Source organism: Mustela nivalis (genome assembly GCF_964662115.1).
Source record: "Mustela nivalis genome assembly, chromosome: 1".
NCBI classification, from domain to species: domain Eukaryota; kingdom Metazoa; phylum Chordata; class Mammalia; order Carnivora; family Mustelidae; genus Mustela; species Mustela nivalis.
In genome coordinates, this window is record NC_139020.1 from 133,622,764 (window position 1) to 133,647,303 (window position 24,540).

General features: G+C 38.4%; 1 protein-coding gene across 4 annotated transcripts in view; it reads left to right on the plus strand.

Moving 5' to 3' along the window:
• KCNH8 (potassium voltage-gated channel subfamily H member 8) overlaps positions 1-24,540 on the plus strand; it is a 373,867-nt gene that overhangs the window by 334,628 nt on the left and 14,699 nt on the right. For 3 of the 4 annotated variants that reach the window (XM_082729065.1, XM_082729067.1, XM_082729068.1), the window contains 4 exons: positions 6,767-6,805; positions 11,320-11,678; positions 14,343-14,449; positions 16,259-16,335. In XM_082729065.1, the coding sequence (XP_082585191.1) occupies positions 6,767-6,805; positions 11,320-11,678; positions 14,343-14,449; positions 16,259-16,335 (582 nt within the window). The remainder of the gene's footprint in view (positions 1-6,766; positions 6,806-11,319; positions 11,679-14,342; positions 14,450-16,258; positions 16,336-24,540) is intronic. The other variant, XM_082729066.1, reaches the window with a different exon arrangement.

Consider the following 24,540-nt stretch of genomic DNA (forward strand, 5'->3'; position numbering starts at 1 on the left):
CAATTCAAAGAAAACTTTTCTCCATAATCAATATATCAGTAATAACATAACTAACATTTATTAATAGGAATTAATTGCTTTTTATGCCAGACACTGGACCAACTACTTAACAAGTGCAACAATGTGAGAACTTTTTTCACCATAAGTCCCTTTGTGTATCTCATAAAGTTGAAGCGTTAAGAGACACCGGCAGGCTCCGAATGCTTCCTTTCCCTAGAGAAACGAGAGGGCTGGGAGGCATGGCACCACCTAGCGGTCATCTCTGGCAGGACCGTTGGGCATTGTGGCCAGAAGGGAAGTGTGAACCGAAGGGATCCGGAGTGTCAGCGAGAGAACTGAGAGCACCTTTGTTATTGCTGATGGAATAGAAAAGGAGAGATAATTTTAAAAAGTCTTACTGTAACTTATCAATATGTCACCTTTAAGGTTCTTGAAAATACGAAAAAAATATTTTTAACATTACAATTAACTCTTGAACAACGTAGGTTTCACCTGCATGGATCCATTTATATGTGGATTTTTTTTTTTTTAATAAGTAGAGTAATTGAAACGTATTTTCTCTTGTGATTTTCTTAATAACATTTTCTTCTCTCTAGCTTACTTTAGTGTAAAAATGCAGTATGCAACCCTGTATAACATACAAAATGTGTATTAATCAACAGTTTAAGTATTTGTAAGGCTTCTGGTCAGTGAGTGGTAGGCTATTAGTAGTTAAGTTTTGGGGGAGTCAAAAGTTATAAAAGATTTTCCACTGGGGGTGGTGGTTGGCACTCCTAACACCCAATGCTGTTCCAGGGTCAACTGTACTTTTGGGTGCTATACATTTTTCTTGTGGCTCATGTGACCAACTGGGTCTCCAAGATTTGTTCGGTTTACATTTATATATCTCATTTAATCCTCAAAACAACTTTAAATATTACCATCACTTTTTATCTTTTTTAAACATTTATTTATTTATTTGAGAGAAAGGGTGCATGAGAGAGAAGTAGGGGGAGGAGCAGAGAGAATCTCAAGCAGACTGAGTTGAGCTGGGAGCCTGATACGGGGCTAGATCTCATGACCCTGAGACCAGGGTCTGAGCTGAAACCAAGTGTCAGATGTCCAATGAACTGTACCACCCAGGCACCCAATCATCATTTTTAGAGGAAGAATGAGAAATAAAACTCCTTAGGATTAAACCATTAAAATTCACCAAATTATTTTTTACTTCAGCATTACCTATTTTATCTCAATTACTATGCTTCCCAAGGTCACGCTAATAAGTGAAATGACTAATAAGTGAAATGACTAGGAAAATCCCAGCTCTTAATCACTATGCTATACTACTTCCTAAATGGGTCCTCTCCACCCCCCTGCCCGGCAGACAGAACTTTTATCATAATACACAGTGGTGAAGGGTTTTCTTACGCTATAGTCTTAGTGGTTGAGCTCTCCAGAACTAGAAAATAAACTAAATTTAAGTCTTGGTTATTTGACATGCACTTTCTGCATCAGAAGTGGTAGTATTTACTTAGAGGAAAAAAAGTCTTCTCTAAGTCTTAATAGTTTGTCTTGACCTCAAGGCCCAGGGTGAAATTGGAAAAGTTCAAAACCATCAGTTTTTTAATTAAAATCTAATTTCTGTTTCTAAGTTATACAGCAAGCAAAGGAAACATGTTAGCTACTGTATTACCCACTTGGGGTTTCAGACCAGCTTAGGAAATGTCTTCTTTAGATTAGATGGTAGTGAACTCCTAAATTTTAGCTACAAATGAGTGCCCCCTTATTCAAAGCCTGTTCGTTCTCCAGAGTTTTCAAATTTCTCTTTCTGTCTTCACCTGCACTTAGTGGTACTCACTATTTCTTAGTACCTCCACTTAAATCTACAAGAGAAAGAAGCAGATCAGAAATAAAAGTGAGACCTGGGGCACCTGCATGGCTCAGTCCTTAAGCATCTGCCTTTGGCTCAGGTCATGATCCCAGGGTCCTGGGACTGAGCCCCACATCAGGCTCCCTGCTCATCAGGAAGCCTGCTTCTTCCTCTCCCACTCCCCCTGTTTATGTTCCCTCCCGTGCTGTGTCTCCCTGTCAAATGAATAAATAAAATCTTTAAAAAGGAAAAAAAATTAAATAAAAGAGACCTATTGATTTGTTACTTGCCTATATCGTATGACAATTATTTATGGTTTTATAAGATGGGCATTTTAACTATGTGAATTACTGAGTTATGGGGGAGTATCCTTCATTCATACTCTATTTATCCCAAACAGCCACCAGTACCAGTAATGTTGCTGTCCAGAGAACAAGATAAAATATGTGATGATTCCTTTTTCTGAATGAGGACACATGTTTCTTCAGTCTGCTTTGTGACTTAATCAATGTGGCATTATTAACAAAGCAGCGGATATCATGAATCACTCAGAAAGAAGAGCCTTGTAATTTGCATCTCATTTCCCAATTGAGCAATCAGCTGTAGATAACACTCCTACCAGAGCACTTCAGTGTCTTAGGAGATGCCAGAGTTGAGAGGACATTTGCAGGCTCACACAGGGGCTTGTAATTCCGACCTGCAAACCAAGAAAACCATGAGAATACCTTCCTTGGGCCACTGGTCCCACTGGGTCACAGCGGAGGATTCCCAAGCCTCTGTGGTGGGTTCCATTCCCATTTGCTTCCTTCCTACCTCATAGCAGTCACCTTCTTGGAGGTTCAGCCTCTTGAAAAGATCTTGAGAGTAAGGAAAGCTTATTGGCAATGCCTCACTATTACCAAAAAATCAATCGGCTTCTAACGGTGAGACATTAGCATCCCATGAAAGGCTGGGCCCCAAACTTTATTGTCATAGTACCATGTGTCAGAATTCAGAGACACTTTCATCTGTGGGCAGAAATAGATGAAACAAATCAAAGAGCTTGCAGCGCAGCTCAAAGAAAATCCCCAAAGCAGGAAAATTTACTACTGGGGAGTTTAGGAACTTAAGAAAAAAATAAGTTGGATGGCCAAGGTCAGGTATGAGCCTTTGAAAGCTCTTCTAGAATGCCTTCATTCAGTAAAATAGACAACATAAAAGAATACAATGACATTTTTTACATCTATAATCACCAGTAATTTAAGCACATTTGATTTCTGTTCGCAGTTCAAGCTCAATAGTAGAATTTTGAGGACTTTATTACACATTTTTCTTTTTTAAAAAAAAAAGATTGTGTATTTGTTTTGCTGTTTTATAGCAGATTGAGTAATAACAGACCATTTTCCTTCTTCTGGTTCTCCATTCCAGTTATCAGTGTTTTTTTGAAGTAAGAGTCCTCTCTCGTAGTTCCACAGGACTTACAGAGTGATAGAGTAAGTTAAATGGTTAGGAATGGGAAATAAAACAGAAAGAATTTATTCAGAAACTTTTTAAAAATTTTATTTATTTATTTGACAGACACAGATCATCAGCAGACAGAGAGGCAGGCAGAGAGAGAGGAGGAAGCAGATCCCCGCTGAGCAGAGCGCCCTATGTGGGGCTCGATCTCAGGACCCTGAGATCACTACCTGAGCTGAAGACAGAGCCCTAACCCACTGAGCCACCCAGGCACCCCTATGCAGAAACTTTTTAAACCAACTCCACATAGCTGAGAATATGTTTCTTTCCTAGTCCACAAGGTTATAAAAGCCTTACCCTGTTTGTGATAACCTTCTGCCAAGGCATACCCTCTCTCTTTCTTGCCCACACTTGGCTTTTTCTGACCTGACAAACTGAAGGTATAATTCTAAGATCTGAATGGGCTGACCCTCAGCCTTTATTTCTCTCATGACTTCATTGCAATGACCTTCATTTCTTGTTTTATATCTGATTGAGAACATTTTTTATCAACCCAACCTGTACTACTTCAGTCTTTTTAAAAATCATCCCCATTAGAGATTACCAGCAGTTCTGTGTCTAAAAGGTTTAAAAATTTCATGTGGGAGGGACTCAAATTGGATAAGACTGACTGTCTCAAAACATTCAAAACCTTTGAGTCTTCCAGGTACTGGAACAAGAAATGATATCTATAAACATTATCCATTCAAAGGTTGTATTGTGTACTTTTCCCCATAGGGCTAGAATGTCTAGAATGCATCATATTTCTGGAGAGATTTGTAGCTCAGAGAAGGCTAACAAGGTGCTCGGGTAACTCAGTATCACAAGATTTGGGGATCTGGTTTGTGGCAGTCGTCAAACCTTATGCTAGATTCAATTCCTTATTACGTCAGGCATTTAGTCTCTCAGCTCAGGTAATAGCATTAACTGCTGGAGGAGGCACCTGAGACAACTTCTGATTCTGTGCAAAGTACACAGAGAGTCAGGGCACCTGCCAGAATTCTAATCTGATGAGTGGATTGGGCGAGTCACCTCATCTCCCTGGACGGCAATTTCCACATATCTAGGCAGGGAGTTGGACTAACTCAGTGGTTTCAACCCTGACCTGGAGACCTAGCCCTACCCATCCCCCATCAACTGGAAGAGACCTTCTGGAGTTAGTGCTCTGGAGGCTGATTTACTTAGGAATGCTTCTCAAACATTCTATTGTCTGCCAGGTTACAAACCATTGCAGCAGACACTTTTTAGGGTGATTTCTACACTTAGAATACGGGGTTTCCATTCAACCAATATTCTCTGCTGTTGGCAGAATCTGGATTAGTCAACAGAATGACTGTATCATAGTGGTCATTTTAAACACATGTGATTAATACCATATGCAAATGAAACGACTTATTCAGAGACCCTATCACAGTAGCACTGGATCTATGATGGATACTTCTTACCTCATAGGATTACAGTGAAAATTAGTGGACAGAATGTCTGGGAGCATTTTTTTCAGGGTGCCTGTCACTTTGTGAACACTTAATGAATTAACAGGTGATAGGACGATAATAGCAGTGATGTTGGTTATGAGATCAAGGTATGCCTCACGGGCCAGCAGCATCAGTATTCCCCGGTAGCTCTTTAGAAATACGGAGTCCCAGGCTCTACCCCAGACCTCCTGAACCGGAACCTGCATTTTATAATGAAACCCCCAGGGGATATGTGTGCACATAAAAGTTTGAGAAGCACTAATGCAATTGGACAGCAACTTGACAGAAGTCACGCTACCAGTAAGTAAAGCAGAGAGCTAGGAGTCACAACCAAATCAAAAGACGCTGAGGCCTGTTTCTCAGCGCATCTCTGACCCGGAGCTGTTCAGGCTTCCTGAATCCTATTGGGCTACTCGTTCTCTCCTCCAGGCTGTAACTGAAAGGCTCTTTAAAACACATTTTTGCATCTACCACAGAGACAACAGCACTGTAATTTTGGTTTTCACATTTTTAATTATTCAGCTGTTTTATTTGTCACCATTTAGGAAATTATTACAAAACTTATGTCTACAATGCTTCTGATTAATGCATATTTAGGCAACTAAGCAGATGTAGAATGGGTTGACTTCTTTGATAAAATTAAACATTGATGAAACATGTATTTGCACAGCAATAATGATGCCAGCGTTTGTATAAATAATAACACATCTATTTCCCTAATCATCTAGGAAAAAAAAACCCACAACAACAACAGTGAGAGTTGACAGAATTACCAAATATGCCTCACTTCCTAGGCAGATCATTTTTGAGTATAAAAGGTTTTTTTTCTAATGTGAATAAAGTTATGCTAATTTATAGCATCTATTACCACTTTAAAATGAAAGGACTTTCTTTGAGCAAAAAGCAATGTGGATGAGACCTGAAGCATGTTTCCAGGATATATCATGTGTTCCAGAGCTTCTTTGTCCAGCATGGAAAGCTGCATATTATAACAGACTCCTCCACAATACCGTAATTTGATTTTATGTAAGATGTATTCTCAAGCCCAGCTGAACTGATTCTACAGCACACATTTGCTTTTCACCTCTTATCGTCTCCTTTTTTTAAAGATTTTATTTATTTATGACAGAGAGAGGGAACATAAGCACAGGGGAGCTGAAGAGGGAGAAGCAGACTCCACACTGATCAGGGAGCCCAATATGGGACTCGATCCCAGGATGCTGGGATCACGACCTCAGCCCAAGGCAGACACTTAACAACTGAGCCACCCAGGCGTCCCTAACCTCTTAGCATCTCTGATATTAGTGTTTCTCTTACAACTGATGACCCATTCCAATTTGATTGACAGCATTTTTTTTCTTTTTATAACCAATGGAATCTTAAATTCAATCAGATAGATCAGGATCCCCAGTGAACTTAATCATACGTAGTTCATAAGAAACATCATGTTGAGGAAAACAAATGGGACAGAAAGGAGATATCACCCCCACCCGTATTCAAATAAGAAGGGAAGGTAGACAAATGTGCCAAAATTAAATGAGAAAAGATTCCATGGGTTTCTGTTTTCACAGAGCCAGAGAGAAAAATCATAGAAGATGTGAGCTTTCAGCCGAAGGTCAGGAAGAGGAAAAGGGGAGAGGGACAACAAAAGGGGAGTGAATAAGGCATCGGGATGGAAAATATAGTGAATAGGCCCACTATTTCGATCATTATTTCCTAGGTGTGACATTCAATTTGCTGCTCCCTTTTATTAGTCCTCCCATTAGTCAACAGAGCTCCCAGAGGCTAGGGTGAGGGGGGCCTTTTCTGTATCTGTTAGGAGGCATTGTTTCTTCTTGCCTACCCAGGGGGATCAGTAATTCCCCACACTCTCTCTCCCTTGCTTCCTACATTTTTACCCAGTCCCAAACCACCTGGGAAGGCTTAAATGATTCTTATGACTTCTGTTGTTTGTTTGCTCTTTCAGGTGATATCAAGATTATCGAACAAAACTACAGTGTCACAGGTATGGCTTTTTCCAAAGAGTAGAACATTTATCAAAAATCTGTAGGATTTCCAATAAATCTGCCTCCCACTTGAGGGTTTTATGCATTTATTTTCAACCTTCCCTGATACACTTCCCAATGAAATGTATTGACTGACTTTCTGGAGTTTGGAACAGAGAAGTATTGAAATTGTCCTCTCTATTTAAGGGTTTTATTATTGTTGAAAAGGGCTGCCACCAGGACCTGCCAAAAGTAATAACATCCTGAGATATTGATCTTGGAAGTACATTTATTATGTTTAAATTTAGTAGCCAAATGTTTTCCTGTAGGCTTCCAATTGGTGGTACAACATAATTTTCCATGATATAAACAACAACAACAAATGTGGTTCAGAGATACTCTGGAAGTGGTTTCTCTTAAAAGCAGACCCAACTTTTAAGAATCCTCCAATTTCTTAAGAAGATGTGGTATATATACACAATGGAATACTATGCGGCCATCAAAAGAAATGAAATCTTGCCATTTGCGACAACATGGATGGAACTAGAGCGTATCATGCTTAGCGAAATAAGTCAAGCAGAGAAAGACAACTATCATATGATCTCCCTGATATGAGGAAGTGGTGATGCAACATGGGGGCTTAAGTGGGTAGGAGAAGAATAAATGAAACAAGATGGGATTGGGAGGGAGACAAACCATAAGTGACTCTTAATCTCACAAAACAAACTGAGGGTTGCTTGGGGGAGGGGGTTTGGGAGAAGGGGGTGGGATTATGGACATTGGGGAGGGTATGTGCTTTGGTGAGTGCTGTGAAGTGTGTAAACCTGGTGATTCACAGACCTGTACCCCTGGGGATAAAAATAAATGTTTATAAAAAATAAAAAATTAAAAAAAAAAAAAAAAGAATCCTCCAATTTCACAGAAAATTTTCCAAGAAACAAGTGGCTTAGCAGATTTATTACCTGGACTTTTATTACCAATAATCCTGTGACAGAAATCCTATAAAAAATCTCCTTGCCTTGCTCAGCACTCTCCTTGAAACAGAAACCCAACACCCTTCTCACACAGACACACATACATACAGAGAAACACATATCCAGTTACATAACATATGTCAAAGACATTGACAATTTACTGAACATAGTTGGGGCTGTGGGAGCACAAACAGAGTTTACTTTTAATACTACTGAGAAACTTCTTAAAAGCCCTTAAAACATCTCATTGCATTCAACTGAGTTTCTGGCAGGAGTTGTCTTTCTCATCTCTGCAAAATCCCTCCTCAGGAGCTGGCAAAATGGTTATGTTTCAACTCTTCTCAACAGGCCGTCTTTCCTCACAACTATACCCCTTTTCCCCAGGCCATTCCTATCTTCCTCTCTCTCCTGAAGAAAAATTTAGCTTTCTTTTGGACTTTCCAATTTGAATTCCTCACCCCTTCATAGCAATCTGAAAATGAACATCCCTTCCAAGAAGGGATGGATATCTTTAACTTTCAAAAAAATTATTGTGTGTAATTAAGGCTTAGGTTCATTTAAATATCAAAACCACCAGAATAACAGGAGCTTCAAGGCAATAGATGTTTATTCGTGGACGAAGCCCGAGGTAATAACCTCTGTTATTACTTACCAGTGACTTTAAGTAACAATAAATAAATAACATTAGAAGATATATTACTGATAGATTTACAACTAGAATTACTGATAGAGTTACACAGTGATACAACTGTGTCAGTAGGTCCTGAGCTTTCTTCTTTGGGATTCATTATCCTCGATGCAAGGCTTCCCTTTTTAAGAATTTCTCATTGTCTAAGATGGCTGCAGGAGATCTCTCCACTTTATCAATGGTCCAGACTAGAAACCAAATACACACACACACACACACACACACACACACACACACACACAGGATAGAGGCTTGCCTCTTTCCAGACATCCTCCTAAAAGTTCCTTTTAACCTGTCCACTTGCTAGTATCACCCCAGAGTTCAGCCTCATGGCCAAACCCACTGACAAAGGAAGCTGAGAAAGAAGAACTTTGGGCCAGGTGCATTGCTGAAAGTTCTGTTAACTAGCAAAGAAGGAGACATTATGTTAAAAAGAGGTAACCAACAGTCTCTGTAGCACCCACCTGAGGCATATGTTTCCATTTTCTTCATGATCATCATCATCCCCACAAGAACATCTATTAAGTATTTCCAGTGCACATTGCTAAGCGTCTTAACCTCCATTATCTAATATCTATTTCCTCACACCGTTCCCAATTAACAGGTGAAAAAAACAAGGATTTGCCTACCCAGGGGTGTCAATAGGTAGTAAGTAATAGGTAGTAAGTCTCAAGTCATAGGTAGTAATAGGTAGTAAATAATAGGTAGTAATAGGTAGTAAGTCTCAGGACTTCTAGGACCATGTGACCAAAAGTCCATGCATTCAGCTGCTAGACTTTATTCTGCTTCCCCTGTAGTCATCACAGGTCTGGCTGAATCTAGGCACTTGTGAGTTCAAAATGGCTATTTCAGTAGAATGTCATAAGCTAAATGAGAGATTCTTTTGACTGTGGGGATAAAAGCCTCATTGTCCTTGTGGAAGCATCTGTCAGGGGGAAATGAAGGAGTGGGTCAGAAGAGAAGGAAGAAATCTGTAGCCGAACTTTATGGCAGTGTATCCAGGGGTGAATCCAGCTACCCAAGAGAAGCAAGCATTTCTGTGCACGTGGCCTGAAGAAAATAACTGGTACTCCTGCAGAGAGGCTGTGTGTGGGGCTGGGTATTTACTGATCTAATAAATTCAGCTCCTCTCTGCAGTAATGTTAGGGGGAATAACTGATTCTTCGTAGAAGTACTGTTGGCTGCCTTGATCACAAGAGTCACTGTCTAAGCAACTTGCTCAAGGTGCCAAGTCTCCACGATAAAATGGAAGTATGACATTTAAACAAACTTGTAGAAGTACAAACACTGCAGATTATTAGTCAGAGAATTCTTTTAGGGCCAGTGGAGCCTCCTTGAACCAAAGGAATGATTAAGTTGCCAATGCAAATGTAAATAGAAGTCCAATTAAAAGAATTTACTCATTGTTTTTCATTTCTTGGATAAGTTTGCCCTGTTGTGTTTTTAATGGGGCGAGCTAATTTTTCTATTCTACAGTGCTACCAAACAATTGTTCCTCCGCAGTTCCATGTGGGATTAACTTTGTTATAAACACAGAACTTTAAAATGCTGTGAAAAGCAAAAACAAATAAGAGCCAAACCATGACTATCCCAATAAAAAGCTAAGGACGTCACCATTAATTATAATAATCATATCTAGTTGGAAAGATGAGTCTCATGCCATTTCTTCAAGAAATTTTGAGCCATTAAGATTAGAATATAAGAAAACTTCATGAGTAAACTAACTATTTTGTTTCATTTGGCCTAAACTGAATGGGCTATTGCCTGTAAAGTCACCACAGGTTCAAGTTCATTTTTTGTTATTGTATCTATCATTATAGCTATTACAGGAAAATCAGTATATACCAAAAAAAAAAAACAACTCTTTATATTAAGAAGGAGGAAAACCATGACAGCTCATGAGATTTGAGTAGTACTCTTAGATCTTTTCATTTTGTTGTCTTATTTCTCTTAGAAATTATTGATTGGCAGGTAGAAGCAATTATATCCTCAAAAAAGAATGAGGCACACACACAAAAAATGAATGATCTTTTGGAGCAGGGAAACCCTGTCTGGGGCAGAGCAAGAAACACCCATTGTTGTAATGACTTCATTGAGGGCCACTCATTGTCCTTTCTGCCCTGCATTGTCCTTACCCATCCTCTCCCTTGCTGCTTCTTAGTCTAAAAGGTTGAATGACTCCAGCCAGGAGTCTAAGGTGGGTTTATGCAAGACTTCTTCCCTTCCCAAGGTTCTTAAGAGGAGCAGACCAAATGGTTTGCTCCATTTCCTGCCAACTGATGTCTGAGAATAAAAATAACAGGAAGCAGAGTAGGTGTGGATGCCGCGGATCTTGCTCCGTCTACGTGATCCAGAATAGGAGAGATTTTTATTCTCAAAGATAATATGTTTTTCTGGTTGACCTGCACATAAAGTTCCACTAGACACCTTATGACTTTAAAAAAAAAAAAAAAAAAGGAAGAAGACCTTATGATGACTTTAGAATAACAAGGCCCGAGTCCTTCCCGTAAAATTGAAAATGTCCTGCACGTCACCATATACTATTATAGATGATAGTCTGAGTATAATCTGGAAGCAAACCAGGTAAAACGTAGGTTTCACACAGCTCCCCACCAAGACAGTTTAAAAAGACCAAGAGAGGCGTTAACAGAAGGACACCAGGATGGCAAAGAGGATAAACCTGGGGAATATCAGAAATGCGAGACATGGAACCCCTGAATAAATAATAGCAAAATCTGCAAAGTCTTGAGTTTTACTGAGAAGCAAGTTTCTAAAGGATCTGACTTTGCTTAGGTGGGCCCACCAGCATGAATGGTCTACCTCTCAAGCAGTCTTTGTGGTCTGTACTAATCTGTGTTATCCCCTAATTTAGTCAGAGCCCAAGGGAAATGGCAGCATCAACAAAAGACTCCCATCCATTGTGGAAGATGAAGAGGAGGACGAGGAGATGGAGGACGAGGAGACATCCTCCCTCTCTCCCATCTACACCAGGGGAACCTCATCTGCGCGTAGCAGGAAGGTTGGAAGCAATAAAAGCTATCTAGGCCTAAGCTTGAAGCAGCTGGCCTCGGGCACTGTACCGTTTCACTCACCTAGCCGAGTCTCCAGTTCACATTCCCCCAAAAACAAACAGGAAACTGACCCCCCCAACCATGCTAAAAGGAAAGAGAGAAACTTGAAATTGCAACTGTCAGCTTTGAATAGCACCGGACCCCCAGACCTCAGTCCAAGGTAAGAATCACATCATGCAGTTATTTCCTAGGTGAAAAGGGCTGCCTTTGTCCAAACTAGTACCTTGCTGTTAAGTTATTCTGGGCCAGATTTCTGGGCCTCTCAGCCACAGATTCCTAGCCTGGGTTCTTTAACTCTGCTGAATTTTGCGTGCAATTTTTGCCTCTACATGGTGGTGTGTGCAATATGAGAATGCTAGTTGTATTCTCAAAAGGGTCTATTAAATATTCGGAAGTTCTTCTTTATTCCTTTCATCTATTTAGTGCTACCTATTATTATGTGTGTATTTCTACAATGTAATTTTGTAATTTATAAGAGTTTAAATGAAAATAAAAGATAGAGCAAGGCCCATCGGTGTGATTCCCTCAATGCCTGATCTTACCAAACATTTTTTGGAACAATAAGTTGAAATCATAAAGGCAATGAAGTGTTGATGTTCATTTTCAATCCTATTTTCTTTATTATTACGGACAACTAAAGCTTAGTTATATTTCTGGCCTCCTCTGTAGGTAACATGAAATGACTCTACTTTTAATTTTAAAAATTCACTTTAGGATTAGCTAAAGAGGATTGAAAGGGTGAAAAATCCTGATGCAGATAATGTGAAAGGAGTAGTCTATGGTGAGTACAAGCAATAGTAAAAAATCACAGCATAGCTGAATAATAAGTAGAAGCAAGGGGGAAAAAATGGAATGCTTCCTATGTGCGACGTCTTCTGCTAGGTTATTCCACATTCACTATTGCATTTAGTCTCCTAAGGAATTCAGGAGTCCTGTAGAGTAGTTCCTATTATCTGTACTATGAAGATACAAGAAGTAAACTCTTTTGTCCAAAATCTCATAGATTATGGTTGGAAATCTGGATTCAAATTCTATTTTTCTACCGATAAAGCCAGTGATATTTTTTACTATATTTAACTAGTCATCTGAAGGACACAATTTATCCATTTAGAGAGAAATTTTTAAAAAATAAGCAAAACAGACTTAGTGAAAAGTAGGTGGACATTAAAGTTTCTGAAATTCAGTTGAGGATGGTAATTTGAAAACGTTGCCTTATTCTTCTCCTTCCTAAATTTTTAATAAGAAGTAATACAATAAATTTTAAATAGGGGGAAATATATCAGAGCTGGAAAAGAAAGGTTTATGTACAATTGATCCTACACTTACAAAAAGATTCTGAGAACATGTACCAAAACGCTAACAGTAGTGGTAGATTGCAGGTGACTTTTATTTTCTAAGTTTTGTTACTTTTATGTTTAAATTTTCTACAATAGACATATTTTTTAATGATTTTTTTAAAAGAGTTTATTTATTTATTTGACACAGAGAGAGAGATCACAAATAGGCAGAGAGGCAGGCAGGGGGGGGGGGGAAGCAGGCTCCCTGCTGAGCAGAGAGCCCGATGCAGGACTGGATCCCAGGACTCAGCTCAGGTCATGGCCTCAGGGATCCTCAGGATGACCTGAGGCAGAAGTTTAACCCCCTGAGCCACCCAGGCACCCCTAGACTTATATTTTTTAAATAATGATTGGGCTAGACATTATTTAGCAAGGAAAGAAGACTAGCCAAAGTCTTAATAGTCATTTATATGTAATTCTTTAACTCTTACTTTAGGGTTTGTCCAGGTTCAGAGTAAAGATGTCATCAAAGTTATTTAATGTGATGCCATAATTATTAGATTAAAACACTTTAATTCTGGGGGCACCTGGGTGGCTCAGTCAGTTGAGCATCTGCCGTCAGCTCAGGTCATGATCTCAGGGTCCTAGGATCAAGCCCCACTGGGCTCTCTGCTGAGCTGGGAGTCTGTTTCTCCTTCTCCCTTTACCTCTATGATCTCTCTTGTACACTCTCTTTCTCTCAAACAAATTAATAAAATCTTTAAAAAACAAAAACAAACAAAAAAAACACTTTAATTCTGGATAGAGTGATGATTTAATATGAATTCAGATAAGAAGGTTTCTGTATCTTAAGACCTTGAATCTGAGAACAAATAAGATTCTAAATTCTATAGTGAGCTACTAATGTAATTTTAAATTTGCTAGTAGCCACATTTTTAAAAAACAAAAACGAACAAAAAAATAAAGTGAAATTTAATTTTAATAATATAGTTTATTTGACTCAGTATGCCCCAAATAATATAATTTCAAATGTAAATAATATTTTAAAAAAAAATTTACTAATAAAACCATTTCATTTTTTTACTCAAATCTTTGAAATCCAATGTGCATTTTATTCTTAGAGTGTGTCTCAATTTGCATGAACCACATTTCTGGTGCTCAGTAGCAATGTAAAAGGCTAATGGCTACCATATTGGATAGCACAGTTTTATAGTATACAGAATTTAGAAATTTACACAATATTTTTAAGTCTTCTAGAAATACTAGAACCCAGGGTTCCTGGATGGTTCTGTTGGTTAAGTATCTGACTCATGGTTTTGGCTCAGGGCGTGATCTCAGGGTCGTGAGATCAAGCCCTGAGTCAGGCTCCGCACTCAGTGGGGAGTCAGCTTGGCATTCTCTCTCTTTCTCTTTCTCTGCACATTCTTCCCACCCTGTGTGTTCTCTCTGTCTGTCTAAAATAAATAAATAACATATATTTTTTTAAAGGCCTACTGGAACTCATAAATATAAATGCAGAGCTAACCAATATCCTTTATTTTAAATAGGATTGTTGATGGAATTGAAGATGGAAACAGCAGTGAAGAAAGCCAAACTTTTGACTTTGGCTCTGAACGCATCAGGCCAGAGCCCAGAGTTTCCCCTCCTCTAGGAGGTAAGTTCTAGATTTAGCCTTCGGTCAAAAGGTGATTTCCTTTTAACTTGTAATGTTTGTCATAGGCACTTTTTTGCCTTCCCAATCTGAATATTTTCTACATGATAGAACTTTACCAATGCCATGGAACAATTTGACTTGAGTCTGTGCATCTCCAAGTTATTAAGATATAATTTGTAATTGTTCCTCCCTCCAGGCTAGATGGTCTGCCATTTCCCAGCCCAGGTAAATGGCATGTCAGGAGACTCAAATTTCTGCTATTCATTAGAGGATGACCATGTTTTCTTATTACAAAGGGAGGCTAATCCACAGAAATAACACTACCCAGAGGAAAAGCTGTGTTGGTTGTACACTATAGGAATATTGGTTATTTTTAACCAACTTATTGATGAGAGATTATGTATTTGCATTATGTATTTGCATATCAGAGGATAAACAACTTCAGAAGGATATAAGAAGGTTGGAAATGATGGAGGCCTAGGTGAAGCACTACTCTCTAATGATGGTGAATTTAATGTAAGAGAACGCCCAAACCTAACCCAGCCTCCTCTCACTCCCTTGCCTTCTTGAGTTCTTAGGATATGTTGATAGGAATCTATCAACATAATGAAGGCCAGAAACAAAAGGTAAATTCTAAAGAAGACACGCCTGTACTTACTAGAGAGAGAATAATGAGCAAGCATAGGCTATCCAAAATAATTTATCAGCAAACTCCAGAAGGGCTAGAAGTCCCCTGCCAACTCCATCCTCCCCTTCCCACTCAGCTCTGAGATCTTTGTGTCAGGATCTACTACCAGTTAGTGAGTACCCCCATGAACAAAGCTGAGCCCGATAAAAACAGTCCTTGGTGTGTGTCTCCTTTTGGTAGAATACCGGTATTCCATCTCAATCAATAATCTTACTCCCTGGCACTCATCATCTTCTGAAGAAATGGAAGGGTCCTAAGTCTCTGGGTGAGGTGGGGGAGTGTGCAGAGAGAAGGAAGTCACTTTTTTCTTCCACAAACAAATTTTCTATCCATAATTTACCAGAATTAGGGTATTAGGATGATCATATCATTTTATATAAATATATTTAAATAATAAATATAAATTAATTATATATGTGTGTGTGCGTATAGATATGGATAAAGATATAGATATAGATCCCTGAACGCTTCAGCTAGTAACAGTTCATATATGTATCCCTCATTCCTTTCCACTCCAGCTGGCAGCGACTCATCTATACTTTTGTCACTGACAGAAATAAATGTATTTGGAAGAGTAAGGTAAAGAAAAAGTGAAGATAAGAGAACCAGGAAATGGGAGATACTATCTTTTAGAGCAACACAAGAAGAGATAGGAAACCCACAATGAAGTTTAGTGCCTGAAATAGAAGGGGGGGATACTCTCACGGGCCCAAGAATTGATATTTGGGGGGAAAAGGAAGAGGAAAAGAACACTCCTTTCCTATGGTTTAGGCATTGGCTGTGAAATATTTTTAAAGAATGCTCAAAAAAGAGAAACTGTGCCATCTTGGAACATGGTGGTGATTGTGTTCAGGGGAAAGGAAGATTTGCCTTGGACACATCTAATCAGTGCGTTCACAGTCCCCACCATGATATGTGCCTGTTTCAAGGAGTTTATCAGGCACAGTTCAGAGGATTACTAGAAGCATGTCCAATCCCAGGGAGATAGATCCTGTAGTGCACAGGCGTCAGGAAAAGGTAAAGGTAGTAGCTTAGGCTGCTTTCTCCATTCCAATTGCCCCAGTCCTCATATATGAGGTTTATTACTAAAGGACTCATTCTGAGTGTGTTCTACTTTTCAGACCCAGAGATTGGAGCTGCTGTTCTCTTCATCAAAGCAGAGGAGACCAAGCAGCAAATAAATAAACTCAACAGTGAGGTATGGAGCTTTCTCTTTCTTTGGTCATGCTGGAATGGCGAAAGCTATAAATCCTAGTTACCAGCAAAAGTGGTATAATAGAGGGGCGCCTGGGTGGCTCAGTGGGTTAAGCCTCTGCCTTCGGCTCAGGTCATGGTCCCAGGGTCCTGGGATCGAGCCCCGCATCGGGCTCTCTGCTGAGCAGGGAGCCTGCTTCCCCCCCTCTCTCCCGCCTGCCTCTCCGCCTGCTTGTGATCTCTGTCTGTTAAATAAATTAAAAAAAAAAAAAGTGGTATAATAGAGTAATTACAGGCATGTACTCTGGTGTCAGACCACCACAGATGAATTCCCGTTAAGCCTCATATGAGTTACGTGACCTTCCACAAGTTACTTATCTTCTCTCATGCTCTATTTCTCATGTATAAGAGGACAAAAATTATGCCTGCTTTATGGCCCATTGTGAAATTGAGATAGTATAGGCAAATCATTTAGCTTAAAGCACTAAAGAAATGATAATTATACTAATCAGTGTCATAAATGCATTGATACTTGATATAATGGGTGCTTTTTCACTTTTTCATGTAATTTTTAATGAGTTAAAGCAAGATGATTAATCCAAAGATGAATGCTATTTCTCAGAGTAATCAAATGACCTGGAATGCTCTTCCTTTCCCTGACATATTTTTGCTGTGTAACTTTAAGCACTTTACTCCTCTGGATCTTACCATCTATCCATGTAAAATCAGGTAATTTTTTTTAATGACTTTCTTAAAATATATTTTACATATCATAAAATTCACCCATTTCAAGTGTACAGTTTAATGGTTTTTAGTAACTTTATTGAGCGGCTCAACTGTCACCGTATAAGTTTTAGAATACTTTGACCATCTCCTACTCCTCTACCCCTCCCACCCCGGACAACAGGTGTTCTCATTGCCATTTATGATTAGTCCCTGTTCCCACGTTCAGCCCTAGGTACCTGCTTACTTACTTTTTGCCTCTTTTGGCCATTTCATATACACAGAGAAGGTAATTTCCAAATCTCGGTTCTAATTTGGGTATCCTTCCCAAAAATTTTAATTAAAAAAAAAAATTTGAGACAATTTGGATGCAAATAGTTTATTTGGGAGGTGGTCCAGAAAGCAAGATGAAGGAGTAGAGAAGTAAGACAGGTGAGAAATGAAAGCTCATAAATAAAGCTGTGCTAATGAGATGACTATCTGTAAGCAATTGGGGCTCAATCCTGCTGGGGACCACTGAGAGAGTATATAGGACAATTCAAAACTGTTCCACCATAAGACAAAGGAAAGGGGGAACTGAGGGTGGTTTCTGAGAGACTGATTCCCTAGCCCTTCATGCAGTCCTTGCTATGAAGGGGACTCAAAATGTTCTTCAGAGAGGAATATGCAGGAAGATCTGGACTGGTCTTTGGTGACCTTCAGGGTTGGCCTAAGGCGAGGACATGTGGGCAGGCCAGACAGCCGCTTCCTAGGATGAAAATTTTACATTATCTGATGAGATCTTAGCAAAAATGTAACCAGTTACAGACACTGGTGAGATTTGTGAAAAATGAAATCATATATCACAATCAGTTTTTCTTAAACCTGTGTGTCTTCAGCTTAGTGAAGATTTACAATTTACTACCATTGCTCCTTCTGTGCTCACTCTCTCTGGAAGTGTGATTGTTGATAACAAGACTTCAGAGCTCCAATGGGCAGACTAACAAGTTAGATAGGAATGGAAAACTAACAGGATTGAAACCCCTTAAATCACAAGGATTTGTCTGTACACTGGATTATCTAAATAACCTATTGTTAAGAATCTACCAAAAACAAAACAAAACAAACACAATACCTTGTCAGAGAATCTTCGATTGAATAATTTCTTTTCAAATATTGATCTCTAAAAACACCCGTTAATACCGTTTGAATTCTTTTCCCTCACATTTGAGATCATTTAATGGTTTTAAGAACTGACTGCCTTAGCTCAAAATATTAGAGTTAAGAATTATTCTGGGGAAACAAATGTGTTTATATCTTCACCTTCTGGAATGTACATAATTTTCCCAAGTCACGGCTGTAAATCCATACACCATACGATTTTCCTTCAATAATGTGAGCCAATGGTAGATACATTAAAACAGATAACCACTTGAAAAACAAGTATTTCCCCAGTGTGATTTGGTATTCATGATTGCTTTTCTAGTGAGATGACATAAATCTTTTTATCTTGCCATATATTGAAATAAAAAGGGCAAGTTAAAATATCAATGGTCCAATTATCCTTCCCTAAAGAATTAGTTTTTCCTTATAGGAAATATCTGATTTCTTCATGGTTGAAGCTTGAGTAAGAAAATCTTATCTTTTACACATAATTTAATTTATATAGTCTTGACCCTTTAGTACATTAAAACTCACTGACAGGCAGAATGAAAATACGAATTGGTTTCAAACTGTAAAATTATCTTTCTCCCAACTTCCTACTTGTTTTTTTCCTCTTATCTCCTATAATATTGTTTATGTAGCCAAAAAAAAAAAAAGCGGGGAGGTCACCTGGGTGACTCAGTGTGTGAAGCCTCTGCCTTCTGCTTAGGTCATGATCCCAGGGTCCTGGGATCAAGCCCCACATCAGGCTCTCTTCTCTGCAGGGAGCCTGCTTCCGCCCCCCCCCCCCCCGCCTGCCTCTCTGCCTACTTGTGATCTCTGTCAAATAAATAAATAAAATCTTTAAAAAAATAAAAAATCTATCTTTTAAAATCCAAACCTAATTTTTCCATTTCAGGAGTATCCTACCACTCACCCATGTGATCATTTGATTGCTTTGTTTTTCATTTATTCTATTTCTTGGTAGTAGTAGACAAGAGAAGAATTGATAATGAACACGGTATATACTACATAATAATAACGCTTTAAAAAAAAAAGTGAATCCCCAGTACATGGGGGGCATGTCAAGTGTATCAAGTATCAGAATATGGCAACAATCTCATTCTGATATTTGCTTAAACATTTAAGATATAAAGAAATTGCTCATTGTAGGGTTCATAATTAGCTTGCTAAATACAGAACAAAAATCAGAAAAGGAATAATGTTGGTAATAACCTACATTCACACAGAGCAGTGACAAGAGTTTAAAAGATGTAGGGCAGCTGCTAATATTAGAACACTTTTGAAAACATTGCCGTTGCTTTAGGGCAACAAAGAAAGAGTGCAATTCTAAGGAAATTGTTTAAAAATAACAACAAACTGTCTCCATGGGGGCCATGGGCTGTGTAAGTCAAATGCTCCATTTCTGAAAAGGTTTGTAGGTAAGGGTTAGAATATTTCCTCATTTCTGAAATCTGGCTGACCCAGAAAGATGCTGTGGTAAAGCCGACCAGGGAAGCCGTGTGCTTCACCGCAGCAGGCAGAAGACATAAAACACACTAGTAGAGAAAGAGAATATGCTTTGGAGAGAGAAAAATATTCAGATCTCTATTCATAAAATTAAATGTCTGATTTCAGCAAAGTGTTCACTTTCCCCAAGTTCAGATTTTTCCTCTATTAAGTGGTAATGATAAAATCTGCAATACAGGATTGTTGTGAAGACTTAGTACCATATATAAAGCCCCCAGCATGATGTCTTCTGTTAATAAGGGGTCAAATACTCATTCTCTTCTTATACAAAATTATACTTCCGTTCAACAGAAGGTGACTCTCAAGTTAGCACCCGCTGCTCCCTCCTGCTCAGTGCAGAGTAGTCAGAGAGAATAAGTCTCAGGGCTTATGGGGGAGAACATGAAAACGACTGGATTCAAGGGAAACATTTGATCATGACAATGACTACTGTTTATCTGAGACCTTTCTTTTGCTACTCAAATACTCAGTATAAAATTAGAATAGAAAATGTTTATATTTCAGTGCATCTTATTTTAGCTAAATAGTTTGATGGGATAGGGTCACTGTGTTAATGGAAAGAACACTTGTTTTGTAAGACTTAGAGATTTAAGGGCAAAGACACCCACTATGCCATTTTAATGATGCTTCATCATTACCTGATTAAACATATAAATAGCAAAACAATTGTGAAACTAGGCAGAAAAGAACCTGCCAAGCTTACTGGAAACAAAATCACAGCCAAATCTTCATTTTCAAAATGAAAGAATGCAGGTAGCTTGTTAAATCATCCTTGTTCTCCAAAAGGCACTTTGGGTGCAATGCTCTGATCGTCCCTTTTTAGCATTTTATTTTGTATGTACTCAAAGGAACCAGTTAATATTGGACCATTTTAATCTACTCCAAGTCTTAAATTTATTCAGAAGAATGAAATATATCTAACATTGCTAAACAAAAAATAGGCTTTATAGAAACAACTTATATTAACTTTTTAAAGGGAGAAGCCCATCTTTCCATACTATTTATTAACTCCCCCTTTTTTTTAAGCAACTTTATTGAGATATAATTAATGTATTATATAATTCATCCATTTAAAGGGTGGCTCAGTCGTTAAATGTCTGCCTTGGGTTCAGGTCATGATCCCAGAGTTCTGAGATCGAACCCCATGTGGGGATCCCTGCTCAGCAGATAGCCTGCTGCTCCCCTACCTGTGTTGTCTCTCTCTCTCTCTCTCTCTCTGGGAAATAAATAAATAAAATCTTTTTAAAAATTAAAAATAATAAAGTGTATAATTTGAAGGCTTTTAGTATGTTCATAGAGTTGTGCATTCATCACCGTAATCGATTTTAAACCATTTTATTACCCCACAAGAAACTCCATACCATACAGCCATCACCCGGAATTCAAGTTCCCCTACCCTCAGCCCTATGAATCTACATGTTCTGCCCATAGATTTGCCCATTCTGAACATTTCATATAAATGGAATTATACAATATGATCTTCTGTGACTGGCTTTTGTCACTTATATAATGTTTTCAAGGTTCACCCATGTGGCATGGGAGTATTTCATTTGCTTTTATACCCAAGTAATATTCCGTTGTGTGGATATACCACTTATTTATTCATTCATCAGCTGATAGACATTTGTGTTGTTATCACTTTTTAGCTAACATGAGTGATGTTGCTATAAACATTCGTAAGATATTCACACACGTTTTTGTGTGGACATGTTTTAATTTCTCTTGGATAATTAAGTGGAATTGCTGGATCGTATGGTAATTCTATGTATAAACATTTGAGAAACTGATAGACCGTTTCCCAAAGCAGCAGCAGCATTTTATACTCAGCAGTACATGAAGGTTCCAAGCTCTCTACTTCATTGCCAACAATTTTTTATTATAAGACTATTTTATTATAACCATACTAGAGCATATGAAGTGGTATTTCATTGTGGTTTTCGCTTGCATTTCCTTGATAGCTAATAATATTGAGCATCTTCTCATGTGTTTGTTCCTTGGGAAATTGTCTATTCGGATCCTTTACCCACTTTAAAATTGGGTTGTCTCTTTGTTACTGATTGTAAGAATTCTGTATATATTCCATGTGCAAGTTATGATGTGCAGTTTTTTCTCCCATTATTGAATTTGCCTTTTTGTTTTCTAAACATTTTTTCTTTGAAGCATAAAAGTATTAATTTTGGTGCTATCCAGTTTATCTTTTTTCTTTCATTCTTTATGATTTTGAGGTCACATCTACAAATTTGTATCATGAGATCAATGAAGTCTCTTTCAGTCAAAAAAACAGAATAGTAGTAGCAGAAGTTTCTCCTTACCTAAGAAATGGCTGTGAAAATTTAAAGTTGGTTTGTTTTTTAGAGTTCTATTAATAATTCATACAAGGAAACCTACATGAGTAATACCTTATGGTAAAGAGTATTCCTCAGTCCTCTGAACTAGTATTATTATATCTTCTTGTTGACAATTGGTTCAACCGAAATGCACTGACAGAATTGCCAGACCGTTCCAAGATCTGACTGTACAATCTCTTTTCTTCTGCATCATGATCACATATATGTTCTTGACCATCAATTCTCAAAAGCAAAATCTAAAAAAATGCTGTACATTCACTTTTTGACAAAAAAAAAAAGGAAAAATCCATTTAACTGCTGACAAACCATTCTGTATTTTTCATTTTAAAACATAAGTATTATTATTGTATATCATAAGTATTATTGATTTTAATGTTACATTTTGTGGACATAGCCTTCTAAACTGGAATACACCCAAGTATTTAATGATTTGCAGGACGTTTTTTGCTTATTTTCAGTTCTCAAGCCTATATGCATGGGTAGATTTGTAGCTCTCATGAGAGATTTACTGATAACACACACACACACACACACACACACACACACGTGTGTGTGTGTCCTAAAGAATAGTGAGGATCTCCCAAAGGAAAAAAAAAATATGCCACTCAAAAGTTCATCCTGTGAAGTGTGAGTTTAACATGGATATAGCTTTTGGATATTAGTTGTTTTTGTCTTCCTGGCCTGTGATTACTTATATATAGGCCTCTTTTTATTTTGAACAGAGGGACTAAATGGACATATTGGTAAGAGTCCAAGGGAGACCAATACCACATTCGAAATGGGCAGTTTGAGCAGGGTTGAATAAAAGGAGTATTTACAAAGAAGTTTCTTGAGTGTAAGGAAACCACAAAGCATAGAACTGTCCCTCCACTGTGGGAATAATAACAACAGAAATTCACTATAACTCTTGGGTGTAAAGGGGTCAGTGAAGAGAGTGGTTCTGAAATATTGAGTCAGAGGAAGGTGGGTGGAGAAGGCGACGTGAAAGGAGCTGTGATCTTTTGTTGGGACCCCCTGTGACCTTCTGCCCACCTCAACCCTGCAGGGAAGCAACCAGAGGAACATATACCTCGACCTCCCTCTGCTACCACCCTCCAATCTGCTGATGTTCTAAAATGGCCAAACCCAATGAGCCAATTAACCCTGTTGATGGAGTCAAACAAGTCAGCCTTCAAGGAGCAGAAATGGTTGGGAAAAGGATCTGTTCTAGGAATAAAAGTGGGAAATAGTCAGTAAAATGAGTTACTGTATATTCAAACAAGTAGAGGAAAATTCAAATGAAATTTAAACAATTAGTTATTAATTACTCATTACTAGTAATTAGCTAGTTAGTGGTAGCTACTTATTAACTGAATACTAACTGATAGCTTCAGAATAACTGTTTTTTTTTTTTTTTTAAAGATGGATATCGGTGTTTCCCCACTCCTCCATACTTCCTAAATAATTTGTAAGTTGAAATTTTTTTTAAAGATTTATTATCTTAGAGAGAGAGATAGAGCAAGTGAGAGAGTGCAGGCAGGGGGCATGGGAGTACAGAGTCTTAAACAGACTCCATGCTGAACCCAGAGCTGGACACAGGGCTTGCCCATGAGATCCATGACCCCGAGACCACAACCCGAGCCAACACCAAGGCGCCCAACAGACTGCACCACCCAGGAGCCCCACAAGTTGAAAAATGTTTAAAACAACAAACTTCTCTGCCATTTTCCCCTCATCAATAGAAAAATTAAGTTCAATAATTGGTGCAATCCAGCAGCTGTAGATAGTATTAGAATTTTTTTTTAATTTTATTTATTTATTTGATAGACAGAAATCACAAGTAGGCAGAGAGGCAAGCAGAGAGAGGGGAGGGGGGAAGCAAGCTCCCTGCTGAGCAGAGAGCCCGATGCAGGGCTTGATCCCAGAACCCTGAGGTCATGACCTGAGCCGAAGACAGGCTTAACCCACTGAGCCACCCAGGCGCCCCAGTATTAGAATTTTTTTTATAGAATCTTACAGTTGGAAGGGATTTCAGGGAACTTTTCTTTCTTATCCTCTCCTAATACATGAATATCCCCCTTTTAAAAATGAGAACATCATACATCTTTGAAAAGGGCTCTGATTCTACCTCCAATCTCCTATTAATTGCTCTTGATTCTTCTATGATGAATGCCAAATCTTAAGTCCCTTCTCTGAGCTTTAACACTTGCTTTCTATCCTTGCCATTCAGTATTTTCTTTTTATAAAATTTTATGTTATTTTCATGTGTATATTTCTACCTTCCCCAAGACTTTGATTATAGCTCAAAAACAATCTGTGAATTGCCTCAAAATGATTATTATTGTTATTATTAATGTTGTTGTTAAAGTACTCAGACTTTACTGAAGTACAGTAGAGAATATCCTGTATCTCAAGTCAGTCAACGTTTAGTACTAGAAAATAAGCATATATGAACTTGGGAAGGTTTAGGGATTTTTTTCAGTCTCTGTGTTAAAGAACCATAAGGC